Source organism: Microtus oregoni, unplaced genomic scaffold (genome assembly GCF_018167655.1).
Source record: "Microtus oregoni isolate MIOR12 unplaced genomic scaffold, Mior012 000179F_ref0000403, whole genome shotgun sequence".
Classification (NCBI taxonomy): Eukaryota; Metazoa; Chordata; class Mammalia; order Rodentia; family Cricetidae; genus Microtus; species Microtus oregoni.
In genome coordinates this window covers 86786-99881 of record NW_024544837.1, presented here as the reverse complement: position 1 = coordinate 99881, position 13096 = coordinate 86786, and the positions used below count along the sequence as shown (strand labels likewise).

At 48.4% G+C, this 13096-nt stretch overlaps 1 protein-coding gene across 1 annotated transcript; it reads right to left on the bottom strand.

The window, feature by feature from the left end:
- Window positions 1-5436: 5436 nt before the first annotated feature.
- LOC121445350 (cytochrome P450 1A2) lies at window positions 5437-12644 on the bottom strand. The gene is made up of 7 exons (XM_041647447.1): window positions 12564-12644; window positions 10581-11417; window positions 9894-10011; window positions 9203-9292; window positions 8740-8863; window positions 7851-7937; window positions 5437-6090 (listed from the first exon to the last, which is right to left on the bottom strand). The coding sequence occupies exons 2-7, from the start codon at window positions 11406-11408 to the stop codon at window positions 5796-5798; spliced, it is 1542 nt and encodes a 513-aa protein (XP_041503381.1). The 5' UTR covers window positions 11409-11417; window positions 12564-12644; the 3' UTR covers window positions 5437-5795.
- Window positions 12645-13096: the final 452 nt, after the last annotated feature.

Here is a 13096-nt window from a genome sequence, read left to right as displayed (position 1 = left end):
GCCATAGTGCTTCCCCTCCTCCCCTGGGAACCAAGGACCTAACAGCTACACTCGCACATACTCAGTTCCTGAACAATTACCCATATACGTATGCTTTGGTTCGGTCCCCTGGAAAACGGGGTCAAAATGACCTCTTACCTCATCTGATCTGGCAACAGCTCTCCAGTCAATTATTGGTAATAGTCCTTTCAAATAAGCCAATCAAAATAGTCAAAGAACAACCCCCCTTGCTTCTGTGGCCCCTTTAAAAGTAGACTGTACCCGCTATTCGGGGTCCCTCGGCTTCCCGAATGCTGGGGGACCCTGTCATGACAGAATTAATAAAATCCTCATGCTTTTGCATAGGCTGTGGTGTATGAGATGGTTTCTGGGGGTGACTCCTTCGCGGTGTTTGGACGTTAGAGTCCAACATTTGGTTCCCTGACCGGGAATCCAGTCGCTCCCAGACACACTCTGGGCCCAGTTGGAGGTATAAAGAAACGAGCTCATTTTTATGTCTGTCTGTTTGTGTTTTGTGTTTCTGTTTCTGTATAATTGTGAATCAGTAACTTGAGAATTGTACCTGCGCAGGGCTAGTATTTGAAGGGGACCAGGCAGTGGGACATACGTGTCCAGGAATACTCCCTGGCCCAGCCGTGGAGGATGCTTCACTGGCAATTTGTGAAACTAGGAGCGACCAGGTCATCTTAGTTTCTAGGGAGTGTGGCCCTTATCGCCCACTCCCTTCCAGGTTCGTATCAGTTTGTTGCTGCTCGGCTTCTGATTTTGAGTCTATGTCTGTCTTTTTGTTCTTGTGTATTTTCAGTTTTAAACCAGAGTGGTGGTGAGAGCACCAGCTTCTGGTTTTGAGTTTATGTCTGTCTCTGTATTTTTTGTTTTTGTATGTCGGTTTGTCTTTGTTAAAATCCACCTGCAGGAATTCAGAACCTGGCCCCGCCCCCTGGCCATCATCAGTTTCCCTGATTCAGAAAGCAGCCCCACTGCTGGAGGAGGTGATGGCTGCTGCTCCCCAAGCCCTTTGTCTTCTCTCTTTCCTGTACAGGAGCAAAAGAAACCCAGAATCCAGGCACCTCTGGTTCTCCTGATATCCAGCAGAGCATGACAGACTTCTCCCTCCTCCTCCCCCGGAGGAAGCACTTCGTTCCTGAGGAGCCCCGTTGGTCGGGGCCTAGCCCTGAAAACTTCAGTACTCAGCATCTACACTGGGACAGGGGAAGGATGAGAATGACTTCCCAAGCATTCCCCCTTTGCTCAGTAACAGGCCAATTACAATACTATAACCCTTCCTTTTCTCGGGACCTTCAGGCCGTGACCGGGCTTATAGAATCTGTTCTGGTTATTCATCAGCCCACTTGGGATGATTGCCAGCAGCTCTTACAGGTGCTCCTAACCACACAGGAAAAAAAGAATGTCCCAGGAGCTGACAGCAGGCCAACCCAATCACCAGACAAGATAGAGGATGGGGCTTCAATACTCCAGCTGATAGGGAGCAGCTCCGTCTTTATTGCCAGAGTCCAGTTGGCGGGTCTAAAAAAAAGGAGGGGGGGGTTGCAAAGCACCCCACTAATTTGCTAATTTGGCTAAGGTAAGAGCAATAGTACAAAGGTCGGATAGTACTCCTACAGGAATTTTAGAAAGACTATTGGAGGGGTACAGGATGTAAACCCATTTTGATCCCATGGCAGCAGATCACCAAGCCAATGTAGTGATGTCTTTTATAGGCCAGTCAGTATCAGACAGCAAGTTGCAGAAAATGGAGGGACTGCAGAGATGCTCCCTCCAGGACTTAGTAAAGGAAAAAAATTAGACAGATAGGGAGGCAACAGAAGACGACAGCTGCAGAGACTGCGCACCTCAGACAGAGCAGCCCCTGAGTGGCCGAATGCGGACTTCATGAGGAAAAATGGCCCTACAGAACTTTGGGCTCAAGACACTTCCCAAAGCAGCTGCTGAGCAGAAGCGGGTCGGAGAACGGTGCCGAGCACAGCCGGCTACTGAAGCGATGCTCTGCCCACCTGAGAGGCCAATGCAGCAGCCACAATAATAGTACTGAAATCCCCCCCCCTTTGCTTATGCTGTGCACCCAGGTGTTCGATTCTGGGGTGTACGGAAAAAAAAGGAAAGGGGTTCCCCCTTGCTATGTCTAAAACTTTTGACCATGGACACAAGGACTGAGGATTATTCCTGAGTGTCCCACGCTTTTATTAGAAAAAGACCTGTTGGAGACTTTGACTTCCCCTACTGTTCTCCAGGGCTGTAAAGAATAGCAGGCTACTCTCTGCCTTTGCCATGCCCACCTTGCTGAGGAAGGCTTTGCAGCGGCTACCAGCTGAATCCTCCTCCCAGCTGCCTTGGTCACAGCCCACGCCTGGGGACTCTGCTTCCAGCCACCTGCCCCGGCAGGTAGTGACTGATTAAAGCCAGGAGGGGCTGGGAGATGCCGGAGCCCAATTCCAAACAGCCTTCCTGAACTGCTTGCAAGTTTCACAGAAAACAACTGCCCACAGCTCCCAGACCGCAGCTGTGTGAAGCTTGGGGTTCAGCAATGCCCAAGCAGAGCCGGTTTTGGTGGCGCATGCTGGTAAGAAGGCAGGGCAGCAATGAGCTGAGCAGCCTACTTAAAGGGACATCAGCCGAAAGGCAGAGAAGCTTTTTCTTACCAGGACTAAAAAGATCAAAGAAGAAATCTTCTCGAGGTTTGGCCTGCTCAAGGTAATCGAGGTTGATGGTAAAACTGCCTTGTTGCTCAAAAAAGTCAGGGCACAGGTAAGACTGGAAAAAATTACATTGTGCATACAGACCCCCAGAGTTCAGGACAGGTAAAAAGGATAAATAAAGACCCTTACCAAATTAGCCTTTGGAATCTGGCACTAGAGACTGGGTACAGCTCCTTCCCCTAGCCCTGTTCTGTGTACGAAACACCCCGTCTCAGCTTGGACTAACCCCCTATGAGATCCAATATGGGGGACCACCCTCTTAGTTTCCTAAGGCCCCTCATGACCCATTTGCTCACAAACCCGATCTACAGGCGCGGTTGAAGGCTCTCCAGATCTCCGAGCCCAGACATAGAGACCCCTGGCCTCCCTGACACCTGAAAATCTCGCATTCGTTCCAGAATTGACACCTGGGGTATATCCGGAGGGACATGAGGAAAGCTATAGCACCCCACAGCCAAAACAGCAGCTGCCCCTGGAGGCTGGCAAAAGATTTTCCCCTGGAGAAAATATTTGGACACGGGGGTTCAGACATCTCCCCCACTTGTTTCCCAGGGGCGAGAAGCGGGACTGTCTCCATGGGTGTCGGGAAGGACTTGGGGCATAAGATGGTATTTAAAACCAAGTACTATCCGACCAGAGCCTGCTGCTGCAGGCCAGACTAGACCCTCCCTAAAGGGGCCCTAGTTATCCCGGCTGCTGCCCGCTGGACTAAGCTACTCTCCCTGCTTCTCTGCTGGCACCTCCCAACACCAGCCCGGGCACCCGGAAATCTCACACCCGTTCCAGGTTGGCGATTTTGTGTATGTTCAGAGACACCGGTCCCAGAACCTTAAACCTCGCTGGAAGGGACCCTACACCTACTGCCCTCAAAGTGGACGATATTGCAGCCTGGATGCATGCCTCTCACATCAAGCTTACACCTCCACAGGACGACCCAGGACTATCCAAAGAAAAGCTTCAGCGTACCCAAAATCCTCTCAAGGAGGCCTGACTCTGCCAGGCTTGCTGATCTTTGCCCTGATGTTTATACCTCAGGACTTAACCTGGACCCCGACTAACTTTGAGACTGGGCCAGCCTTAAGGCTAGCCACTGGAGTTTATTCCCTGAATACCTGGTTCCCCCAGCTAACTTTTGACCTGTATGTTTTAACAAATTACTCTTGGGAGGATACTGAGAAAACCCCCAGAAACTTTTATCCTGTATACAAATATTCTGAATGATATATTTGTCCGGGGGGAAGCAATATGGGGGGGCCTAAAATATTTTATTATGCTGCCTGGGGATGTAAAACCAATGTCAATGTCTCCTAGTTGAGGGTTAACAAAAAGGACTTAGTCTCTTTCACCCGTACCACACCAAAAAAAAAAAAAATCTAAAATCACAATCACTTTCACTGAGAAAAAAAAAGAGCTAACCAGTTAACAGACAATGCTTGGGGTTTATAGTTATATGATCCAGGAAGAAAGACATAGGGATTCTGTTCACCCTGTGAGTTGTTGTAACAACTCCTGCTTCACTGCTGGCAAGCTCTAGTACAGGCCAGTGACTGTTTAATCTGGTAGTGGGAGCCTTTTCTTTGCTAAATAGTACTGACCCCAGCTTGACACAATCTTGCTGACTATGTTTGTCAACAAAACCTCCCTATTATAAAAAAAACAACACTGGCCGGGCGGTGGTGGCGCACGCCTTTAATCCCAGCACTCGGGAGGCAGAGGCAGGCGGATCTCTGAGTTCAAGACCAGCCTGGTCTACAAGAGCTAGTTCCAGGACAGGCTCCAAAACCACAGAGAAACCCTGTCTCGAAAAACCAAAAAAACAAAAAAAAAAACACTGGTTTGTTAATCTCTGTGTACAGATCCAAATGGTCCTCCAAATTTACTAATATCTCAAGAGTGAGATATTTGACCAAATAAGAAGAGGGAATGTAAGACTTTAAGACAATCCTGAAGCCATTTTTGACAGTTCTAAATCCTCTCAGCCTCTGTGCCATAGTGCTTCCCCTCCTCCCCTGGGAACCAAGGACCTAACAGCTACACTCGCACGTACTCAGTTCCTGAACAATTACCCATATACGTATGCTTTGGTTCGGTCCCCTGGAAAACGGGGTCAAAATGACCTCTTACCTCATCTGATCTGGCAACAGCTCTCCAGTCAATTATTGGTAATAGTCCTTTCAAATAAGCCAATCAAAATAGTCAAAGAACAACCCCCCTTGCTTCTGTGGCCCCTTTAAAAGTAGACTGTACCCGCTATTCGGGGTCCCTCGGCTTCCCGAATGCTGGGGGACCCTGTCATGACAGAATTAATAAAATCCTCATGCTTTTGCATAGGCTGTGGTGTATGAGATGGTTTCTGGGGGTGACTCCTTCTTGGTGTTTGGACGCCAGAGTCCAACATTTGGAGCTCAAACTTAGGCCCTCAGACTTGCACAGCAATCTCCTTTGGCCACAGAATCATCTGGCCAGGTCCCTGTCTTCACTCTCCAGTCAACCCACATACATCTGGGGTTGTGATTCTCCCCTCACCATGAAAAGTCACAGCTTCTACTTTTTGAGGATAGGATATAGGGACATGTCCACCACAGGCTGGTTCCTTCCTCTCTGTCCCTTTTAAGTATTCAAAGACTGAAGTCCTAGAAGAAGGGAGGAAGAGAAAGCAGGAAAGAGGAGCCCACATTAACTATGAGGAAACAGAATGAGGGCTGCTTGGAGTCGCAGGTTCAAGTAACTGAGTTTTATTACCCTACAGACCACACGAGTGAACTTTGAAAGAACTGTGTTAAGTGAAAAGAGCCAGTCAGACCATACATCATGGGGTTTGTGTGAAATGGCGACAGTAGGCAAATCTACTCTCAAAAGCTGGATTGGCATCTGGAGGGGCAGGGGAGACGGGTTAGGAGGAATAGCCATAAATCTTAATGGGTATAGATTGGGGGGGTATGACAGACAATATTCTAAAATTGATTGGAAGTGAATTAAATGGTGAAAGATTTGTACTCCAAAAAAGCTCTTATTTAAAAAGAAGGAAAAGAAACAAAGTTGGTGGTCTGTGGATGCCTCTTCCCGTCTCGGCCATCTTCACTTGGAAAAGCGTGGCCATGCCTGAAGGTGTTTGCAGATCGGAGGCTTCATGGTCAGCCCGTAGGTTGGTGTCAGGTCCACCTTGAGGCCTGGTGGCACGCTGAACTCCAGCTGATGCAGCAGGATGGCTAAGAAGAGGAAGACTTCCCACTTGGCTGGGGTCTCTCCAATGCACCGACGCTTTCCCAGGCCAAAAATCATGACCTTTTCACTCAGAGTCTTGTTGATGGCTGTGCTGTCGTCAGTAAGAAACCGCTCTGGACGGAACTCAAAGGGGTCTTCCCACTGCTTTCTGCAAGAGGAACAGACAGGACCTGAGTGGGTGGGCTCTGGGAGGAAAGGGGAGCTATGTCCTCCCAGCTTCTGTGAGAACACGGTGTTAGAAAAGACTGAGGGTAACAAGAGCCCGTGGGGAAGGTACCAGACTCGGTGTTTATCTCCTTTGTGATGGTTCTTTTGTGTTTGTTTGCTTTGAGACTTGTCTCCTGGGTCTAAAGTTGGCCCTGAACTCCAGAGATGACCCCAGGTCATCTTGTTTGAGATTCTGACCCTTCTGCATCTACCTCCAAGTGCTGGGATGAAGGCCTGGGCTTCCACACCTGGTGCTGGAGATGGACCCAGGCCTTGGGCACGGTAGAAGGCACTCTACCCACAGAGCTGCACCTCCAGTCATGGTAGTGCTTCTGAAAATAACATTCTCTCTAAAACGACCTAACGTAAGGAGAGTGGATTTTGACTATTTTTAATTTTCTATTGAATATTTATTTATTTATACATATGAATGCTGTTTCTGCATGTATGTCACCATGACAGAAGAGAGCATCAGATAGAAGAGGACACCAGATCTCATAGATCGTTGTGAGCTATCATGTGTTTGCTGGGAATTGAACTCAGGACCTCTGCAGAAGTAGGCAGTGCTCTTAACCAATGAGCCATCTTTCCAGCCCGATTATTTTTAGTTTTTAAATTATAATTTTATTTAAATCTTCATGTGCATGTGGAGGTCAGAGGACAACATGCAGGAGTCACTTCTCCCCTTCTCCCATGTGGGACCTGGGGATTAAACTCAGGATGTGAGGTGTGGCGGCACATGCCTTTACCTGCTGAACCATTCCCATGATGCAAGATAGTGGTTGGCTTTGTTGTGTTGGTTTTTCAAGACAGAGTCTCTCTGTGTCGCCTGGTTGTCCTGGAACTCTCTGTGTAGATCAGGCTCGCAGATAATTCAGAGATCAGCCTGCCTCTGCCTCACAAGGGATGGGATTAAAGGCATGTGGGAACACCACCAAATGGTTGATCATAGTTTCAATACTCTTTTGTATTAGTTCCTTTTTATTTCCTTGATGTAGTTCTGGGAATTGAACCTAGGGCCTTCCATATGACATACACTACCAATGTTTGTTCCTTCAAGGAAATAATGTGTTATCTAAAAAAAATTTCAAAAGGATAACATGTTTCTCTCCCTCCTATTTCCAAAAGGCCAGTGGGAAGGGAGATCACTGGCTTGCTTGGCTAATGCTTATTATAATCTGGTACTAAAAATAAACTATACAACATGAATGGGGTTCTATGTCAATATGTCCTGGTTTGGATGGATCAATCGGCCTGATTACAGATTAGAGTGGATTTTTTTAGGGAGCTCATTAGACCATTCCCATAAGTCATATGATGTATCCTCATTATCCATCCAACTGGGACCTTGGGACATGGGGAAACTTTCTAATCAATTTCTCCTTCCTTCTTTCTTTCCTTCCTTTCTTCCTTGAGACAGGTATGCACCCTGGCTAATCTAAAGCTCAAACTGGCCTTGAACTCACTCTAATCCTCCTGCCACAGCCTCCTGAGGAGACTGGATTACAGGCATTCACCAACCACTCCAGATACCTAGTTAAGTTCTTCTGTACACCGAGTTTGAGGAAGTGGCTCTAAGTTTTGTCACTTGGGACAGGTTATGTAGCAGTGAGTGTTGGTCCTTATATAAGCAGTTCCCGAAGGGACAGACAACCTTCCTGATACTGAGCGTTGACCTTCCCGCCAGGGATAAGTACTCACTCGTCATGGTTGACCTGCCACTGGTTTATGAAGATACAGCGCTCCTTAGGAATGTGGAAGCCATTCAGTGAGGTGTCCCTCGTTGTGCTGAGGAGAGAAGAGAGCTGTGTCCAGTCAGGGCTTGGAGAGGCTGTGATGTGGCGTGTTCCTCCCTCCACTGCATCCCAGTGTCTGATTATCACAGTCTCCAAGCCCCATCCTAGGAGGTCATGTGAAGGGCAGGGAACATGGGGAATTATCCTTCCTTTTGCCAGGATCCTGTCCTACAACTTCAACACTTCTTTATTAGACTTTTCTAGTGCTCAGATGTGCACTGGGGCAGTCTCTGAAGCCAAGATATCAGGAAATTGGCCTTGCCCTGGAGAGTCTGCAGATTTTGTACCAGAATTAACAAGCCTATGAGGTGGGCAGAGGTGAATGTTCACTCTCACAGTCGGGGAACTTGGGTTGTAAATCTTACAAATCCTCGGAGGATGAAGTTCTACTTGGCCGATAGCCAAAAGAGGCTTCTAGATGGAAGAAGACTCGTGTGTCAGGATTGACCTTTGGTAAGAGTAGAGTTTGGGAGCCAGATAAGTGGACAGACACCTTTCCAGACAGAAGGTCTGGTTTAAGCAAAGTTGACAGGTGGCTGGATTACCCTTGTGAGGGACAGTGAGGAGGGCCTGGCTGGAGCAGAAGATTCCATAGGGAGCAAACACAAGTGGAGGTGAGTGACCGCTGAGGCCATAAGCAACTGGACTGGGGCGGGGGTAGACCAGAGATTGATGGGGTCAGATGTAGAAATTAGCATGTTCAGGAATGAGATACAGCCTGAGTTGTTTCCAGAGCTCAGAAACAGGGTTGGTGAACAGTATGAAAACTTAGGGTCACAGAACAGGGCCCTTACCTGTGGGGGATGGTGAAGGGGACAAAGGATGTGTATCGGTATATTTCCAGGATGAAGGCCTCCAGATAGGGCAGCTGAGGTCTGTCAGAAAGCCGTGGTTGCCGATCCCTGCCAATCACTGTGTCTGCAAAGCACAGGCAGAGCTCATGGGGTGTTGTCTGCCTCACACACATGTGTCCTTGTTATACTAGGGTCACTCTATGTTGGCTATGTTTACGCACGTTTCTGAGACCCAATGGTCCACCCACGCCTTATGTGCACAAGTGGGGGATGCTATGTTCCTAAGACTTACACATAGTAGACACATGAACAGGTATGGTCCACCCACACCTATGTGCACAAGTGGGGGATGCTATGTCCTAGGACTTAAACATAGTAGGACACGTGAACACCTATTTGTAGATCTACAAGTGACCTGGAGGCTCACAGCTTCTCTGACTTGAGGGTCGAGAACAACACATACCCAGCTCCCTGTGGATCTTCCTCTGCACATTGGGCCGTGTCACAAGGAGCAAAAGGCTCCAGGAGATGGCTGTTGTGACTGTGTCAAATCCTGGGCAGCAGGGAGTGGGGAGAAGGAGAAAGGACAACAGGGAGAAGGAAAAGAATTTAGACACGCTTCTCCATAAACAGAGCAAGCCCTATCCTCACGGGCTCCCACCCCTGTGTTTCCTGAGGGAAGGGCTGAGTCCTCAACAGAAACTTGAAACCAAGCATGGTGTCTTATACCTAGAATCCCAACACTAGCCTAGTCTGAGTCAGGAGAATTGTCACAAGTTTGAGACCAACCTGGGATACAGGGATGAGACTTTGTCTCAAACAAAACAAATCAGAACCAAAGAATCCAAACTCAAAACAAATCAAACAAACAAGAACCTCAGAGACGCTTGTTTCCTAGTCAATGGCTGAAGTTACAGACCTGGACTCCAGGTTGTAGAACCCTTTTACTTTCCAGGCAGGGAAACCCAGGCCCAAAAGGAGAGGGGCTTGGTTGAGTTTCTCCCAGGAGTTGGTTACACAACATGAAGTCACACCTCAATCTTATGGCAAGTGTCTGTCCTGTGTCACCTGCCATGCGGTTGGTGAGTGAGTAGATAGGGTGGGTATAGGTAAATAGCAGCTATTGGATCAAGAGGCAGGGGTAAGGCTCATACCAGCTCCAAAGAGGTCATTGACAATGTTGACAATCTTCTCCTGGGGGATTTGGACACCGTTGTCTTTGGAGTTCTCAGTGTGCTTGAACAGGGCACCTGTGATGTCCTGGATACTGTTCTAGAGAACACAAGTTTAAGGGAACTTTGGCATTTTGATGGCCAAATGCCAGACCATGCCCCATCCCATTTGAGATGTCCCCAGTGCCTAGGAACTGCATTGCCCTTTGGGAACTGGGCTGGGACTCAGAGTTTTGAACTGGCATCAGCGCTAAATAGAGCATAGTCATTTCGTGTGCCACCAACCCTTCTTCCCCTATCCACAGGCATCGGGTTTCAGAGAAGGAAGAAGTATGTGTGAACCCAGGGAAGAAAAGTGACCCAAAGCTGGAGTTTAGCCCCTGTTGAGGTTCATGTTCCTACAGAACAAAGGCCTTTAGATGAACAACACCCCATATTGCAAAGCTCTGCCAAGGTTCCATTCACCTGCCTTTGTTTTCTGGGGTTTGGGGAAGCCCCCGGGGGGAGCAGTAGGGAACAGGGCATGACTGCAGGTCACAGGTCTCTGAGTGGTCCTGAGCCTTCCTAGTACTTGAGAGCACATGGCAGTACAAGTACCTTGGAGTAGGATGTGAGGAGATTTCTCTGGGCCTGTGAGTGATGGGTTTACTCTCTGCCTCCCAGTCTCACCTTGTTGAAGTCTTGATAGTGCTCCTGGACGGTCTTCTGTAGGAACAGCACAAATTTATCATTGAAGTTCTTAAACCTCTTGAGGGCTGGGTTGGGCAGGTAGCGCAGGATGGGGAAGAAGTCCACAGCATTCCCTGATGAGACATTCTCTACAAAGTCGTTGCTGCTCTTCACGATGCTCAGCATCTCTTCGCTCTTCCGGGGGAAGTTCTTCCCAAAGCACATGGCTCCAATGACGTTAACCACCGTTTCTACCACTAAATTGACAGGTTCAAAACGCCCAACTTCTTCCATCTGCTTCTGGAACTTGCTGACTAGATGGTTAGCCTCCTTGCTCACATGCTCCTCTAAGTAGCAAGAGGATGATGACGTCGGGTCTGAGGCTATGGAGAAACTCTTCAGAGCATCCATGGCTAGGCGGCGGCGGGCAACCCACACAGGTCCACTGTCTGGGTTGAAGGTCATGCTTTTACCGTTAGTGATAAGTGTGAAACTGTAGAGGTCTGGTCGGCCCTTGAAGTCATCTCCCTTCTTCACCAGGGCCTGCCGGATGGTGTCCAGGCCACTCAGCACCACCACAGGGGTGGAGCCAATGCGGATCTGCAGCACGTCCCCATACTGCTTGCTCAGCTTGGTCAGAGACAGGTGTGGGTTCTTCCCCAGGGTCAGCATATGCCCAATGATGGGCCATCCCCAGGGTCCAGGTGGACTCTTCAGACCTTTGGGGACCCGGGTTCTTAAAGCTTTGACCACATAAAATACTATACAGAAGATGGCAGTGGCCAGTAGTAGCTCTGGGGTCAAGGAGATGTTCTGGAACAATGCCATCTGTACCAGCTGCAGGGGAAATGGAAGGGTGGGGTGGTTTAGCACGGATTCTGAGCCTCCCTTTCTTCCTTCACTCTCTCATTCAGTCGGGATACTTTCTGTTTGACTTTCAGCCACACACCAGGACAGTGAAGATATACCTGTCATGTGTCCTGCTCTCTCAGGAATTTGCACTAACCCCATCGCAGAATTCAAGGGCTGCAAAAGAGTCTCACAAGCCTTACGTTTCCCAACTTTAGTGTCTGAATTTCCACCCCAGGCTCTCCTGTCTATGTCTTCTCCCATTTCCATTTCTGAGACTGGTGTGGATACAAATGACCATTCCAAAACAATGAAGCTAAAGACATCTCCTCACCAGCCCCAATTACAGAGTGTTTGCTGGGCTTTCTACCAAAGGGTCTAACACAGTGTGGGCTCCCTGTTGGAGCCCTCTACACACCCATGGAGCAGAAGACGTCCCCCTGCCCAAACAACAGAAGGTCAGTGTCCCTGGAATCATAGCAATGATCTGTGGCATTCCCCTTCCTCGATGACTCTCTATCAATACTACAGGGACATGGCCTCTAAAAATGAGCCTTCATTGACCTTCATTCTTGGAGATTGAAGCAGGCGACAGCCAGGTCCAAGGCTCCCCAGTGCTAGGCAAGTATTCTCTCCCTGTCTTCTTACTCCAGGCAACCTCCTTAGAGACAGCCTATTTGAAACTCCTTAATTAAAGACTGGGGGACAGTGAGATGACTCAGTGGTTCAAAGCACTTACTGCTAAGCATGACAATCTCAGTTTGAGCCCTGGAATCCACATATGGAAAGAGAGAACTGACAACTGACTCCTGAAATTTATCCACTGAACTGTGGCATTCATATAGACAGACGGACACATATCACACACAGACACGCACAGACACACACACACACACACACACACACACACACAGAGAGAGAGAGAGAGAGAGAGAGAGAGAGAAAGAGAGAGAGAGAGAGAGAGAGAGAGAGAGAGAGAGAGAGTGTTTTAAAAGGATAAACTAAGGTTCAGGACGGAGAAGCAAGAAGCAAAACCTCAGACCTCCTTCAGTCTTCAGAGTATCCCCCTTTCTCCATCTCTGAAAGCATTTAGGATATAGAAGCTGATTCTGTGATCAGAAAAGACACATATACCTGAAGGGTAGGAGCTGGAGATTGCAGAGTTGTAGGAGTCAATCCAGGACATCTGGGTTAGGGTGAGGGGCCTTTTATAACACCACCCTCTCCGGACTGGCCCAACTGTTTGAGTCACTTGATATCAAAGCTGGTTATTGCGCAAAGTTTAAAGGATCAGTTCTTGGCTTTGTGTCAAGATCCCTCTGCCCCGCATTCTATTGTCTTTGGATCAGAAGATGTTCAGATTCCTTAGAGATAAATATTCAAGGTATTTTAGGGTCCAGGGTAGATAATACAATATTTCAAAGACAGCAGAGTCCAGGGGGTAAAAGTTAAGCCTGTGGGCAGTACACCCCCTTTTTTTTTTTTTTGCATTGTACCCCAGGCCAACCAGAGGCAGCTCATGCTCCCTGTGAAAGCAGAGAGGGAGTTGTATTATTCTACTGACTTTTCTCCATTGACAAACTACCTGACGAAAGTGAGTTAAGGAAGGAAGGTGGCTTTGACTCACAAGTTTGGAGTGTAGTCCGTGGTGGCAGGGGAGTCACAGC

What these genes read in the sequence shown, in the direction of transcription:
- LOC121445350 (XM_041647447.1), bottom strand. Translation starts at nt 11,408, where the DNA reads ATGGCATTGTTCCAGAACATCTCCTTGACCCCAGAGCTACTACTGGCC. An exon ending in GAAGATCCACAGGGAGCTGG is followed by an intron (nt 8,864 to 9,202) that starts GTATGTGTTGTT and finishes TGTGCTTTGCAG; the next exon opens with ACACAGTGATTGGCAGGGAT. An exon ending in TGGCAGGTCAACCATGACGA is followed by an intron (nt 6,091 to 7,850) that starts GTGAGTACTTAT and finishes TTCCTCTTGCAG; the next exon opens with AAAGCAGTGGGAAGACCCCT.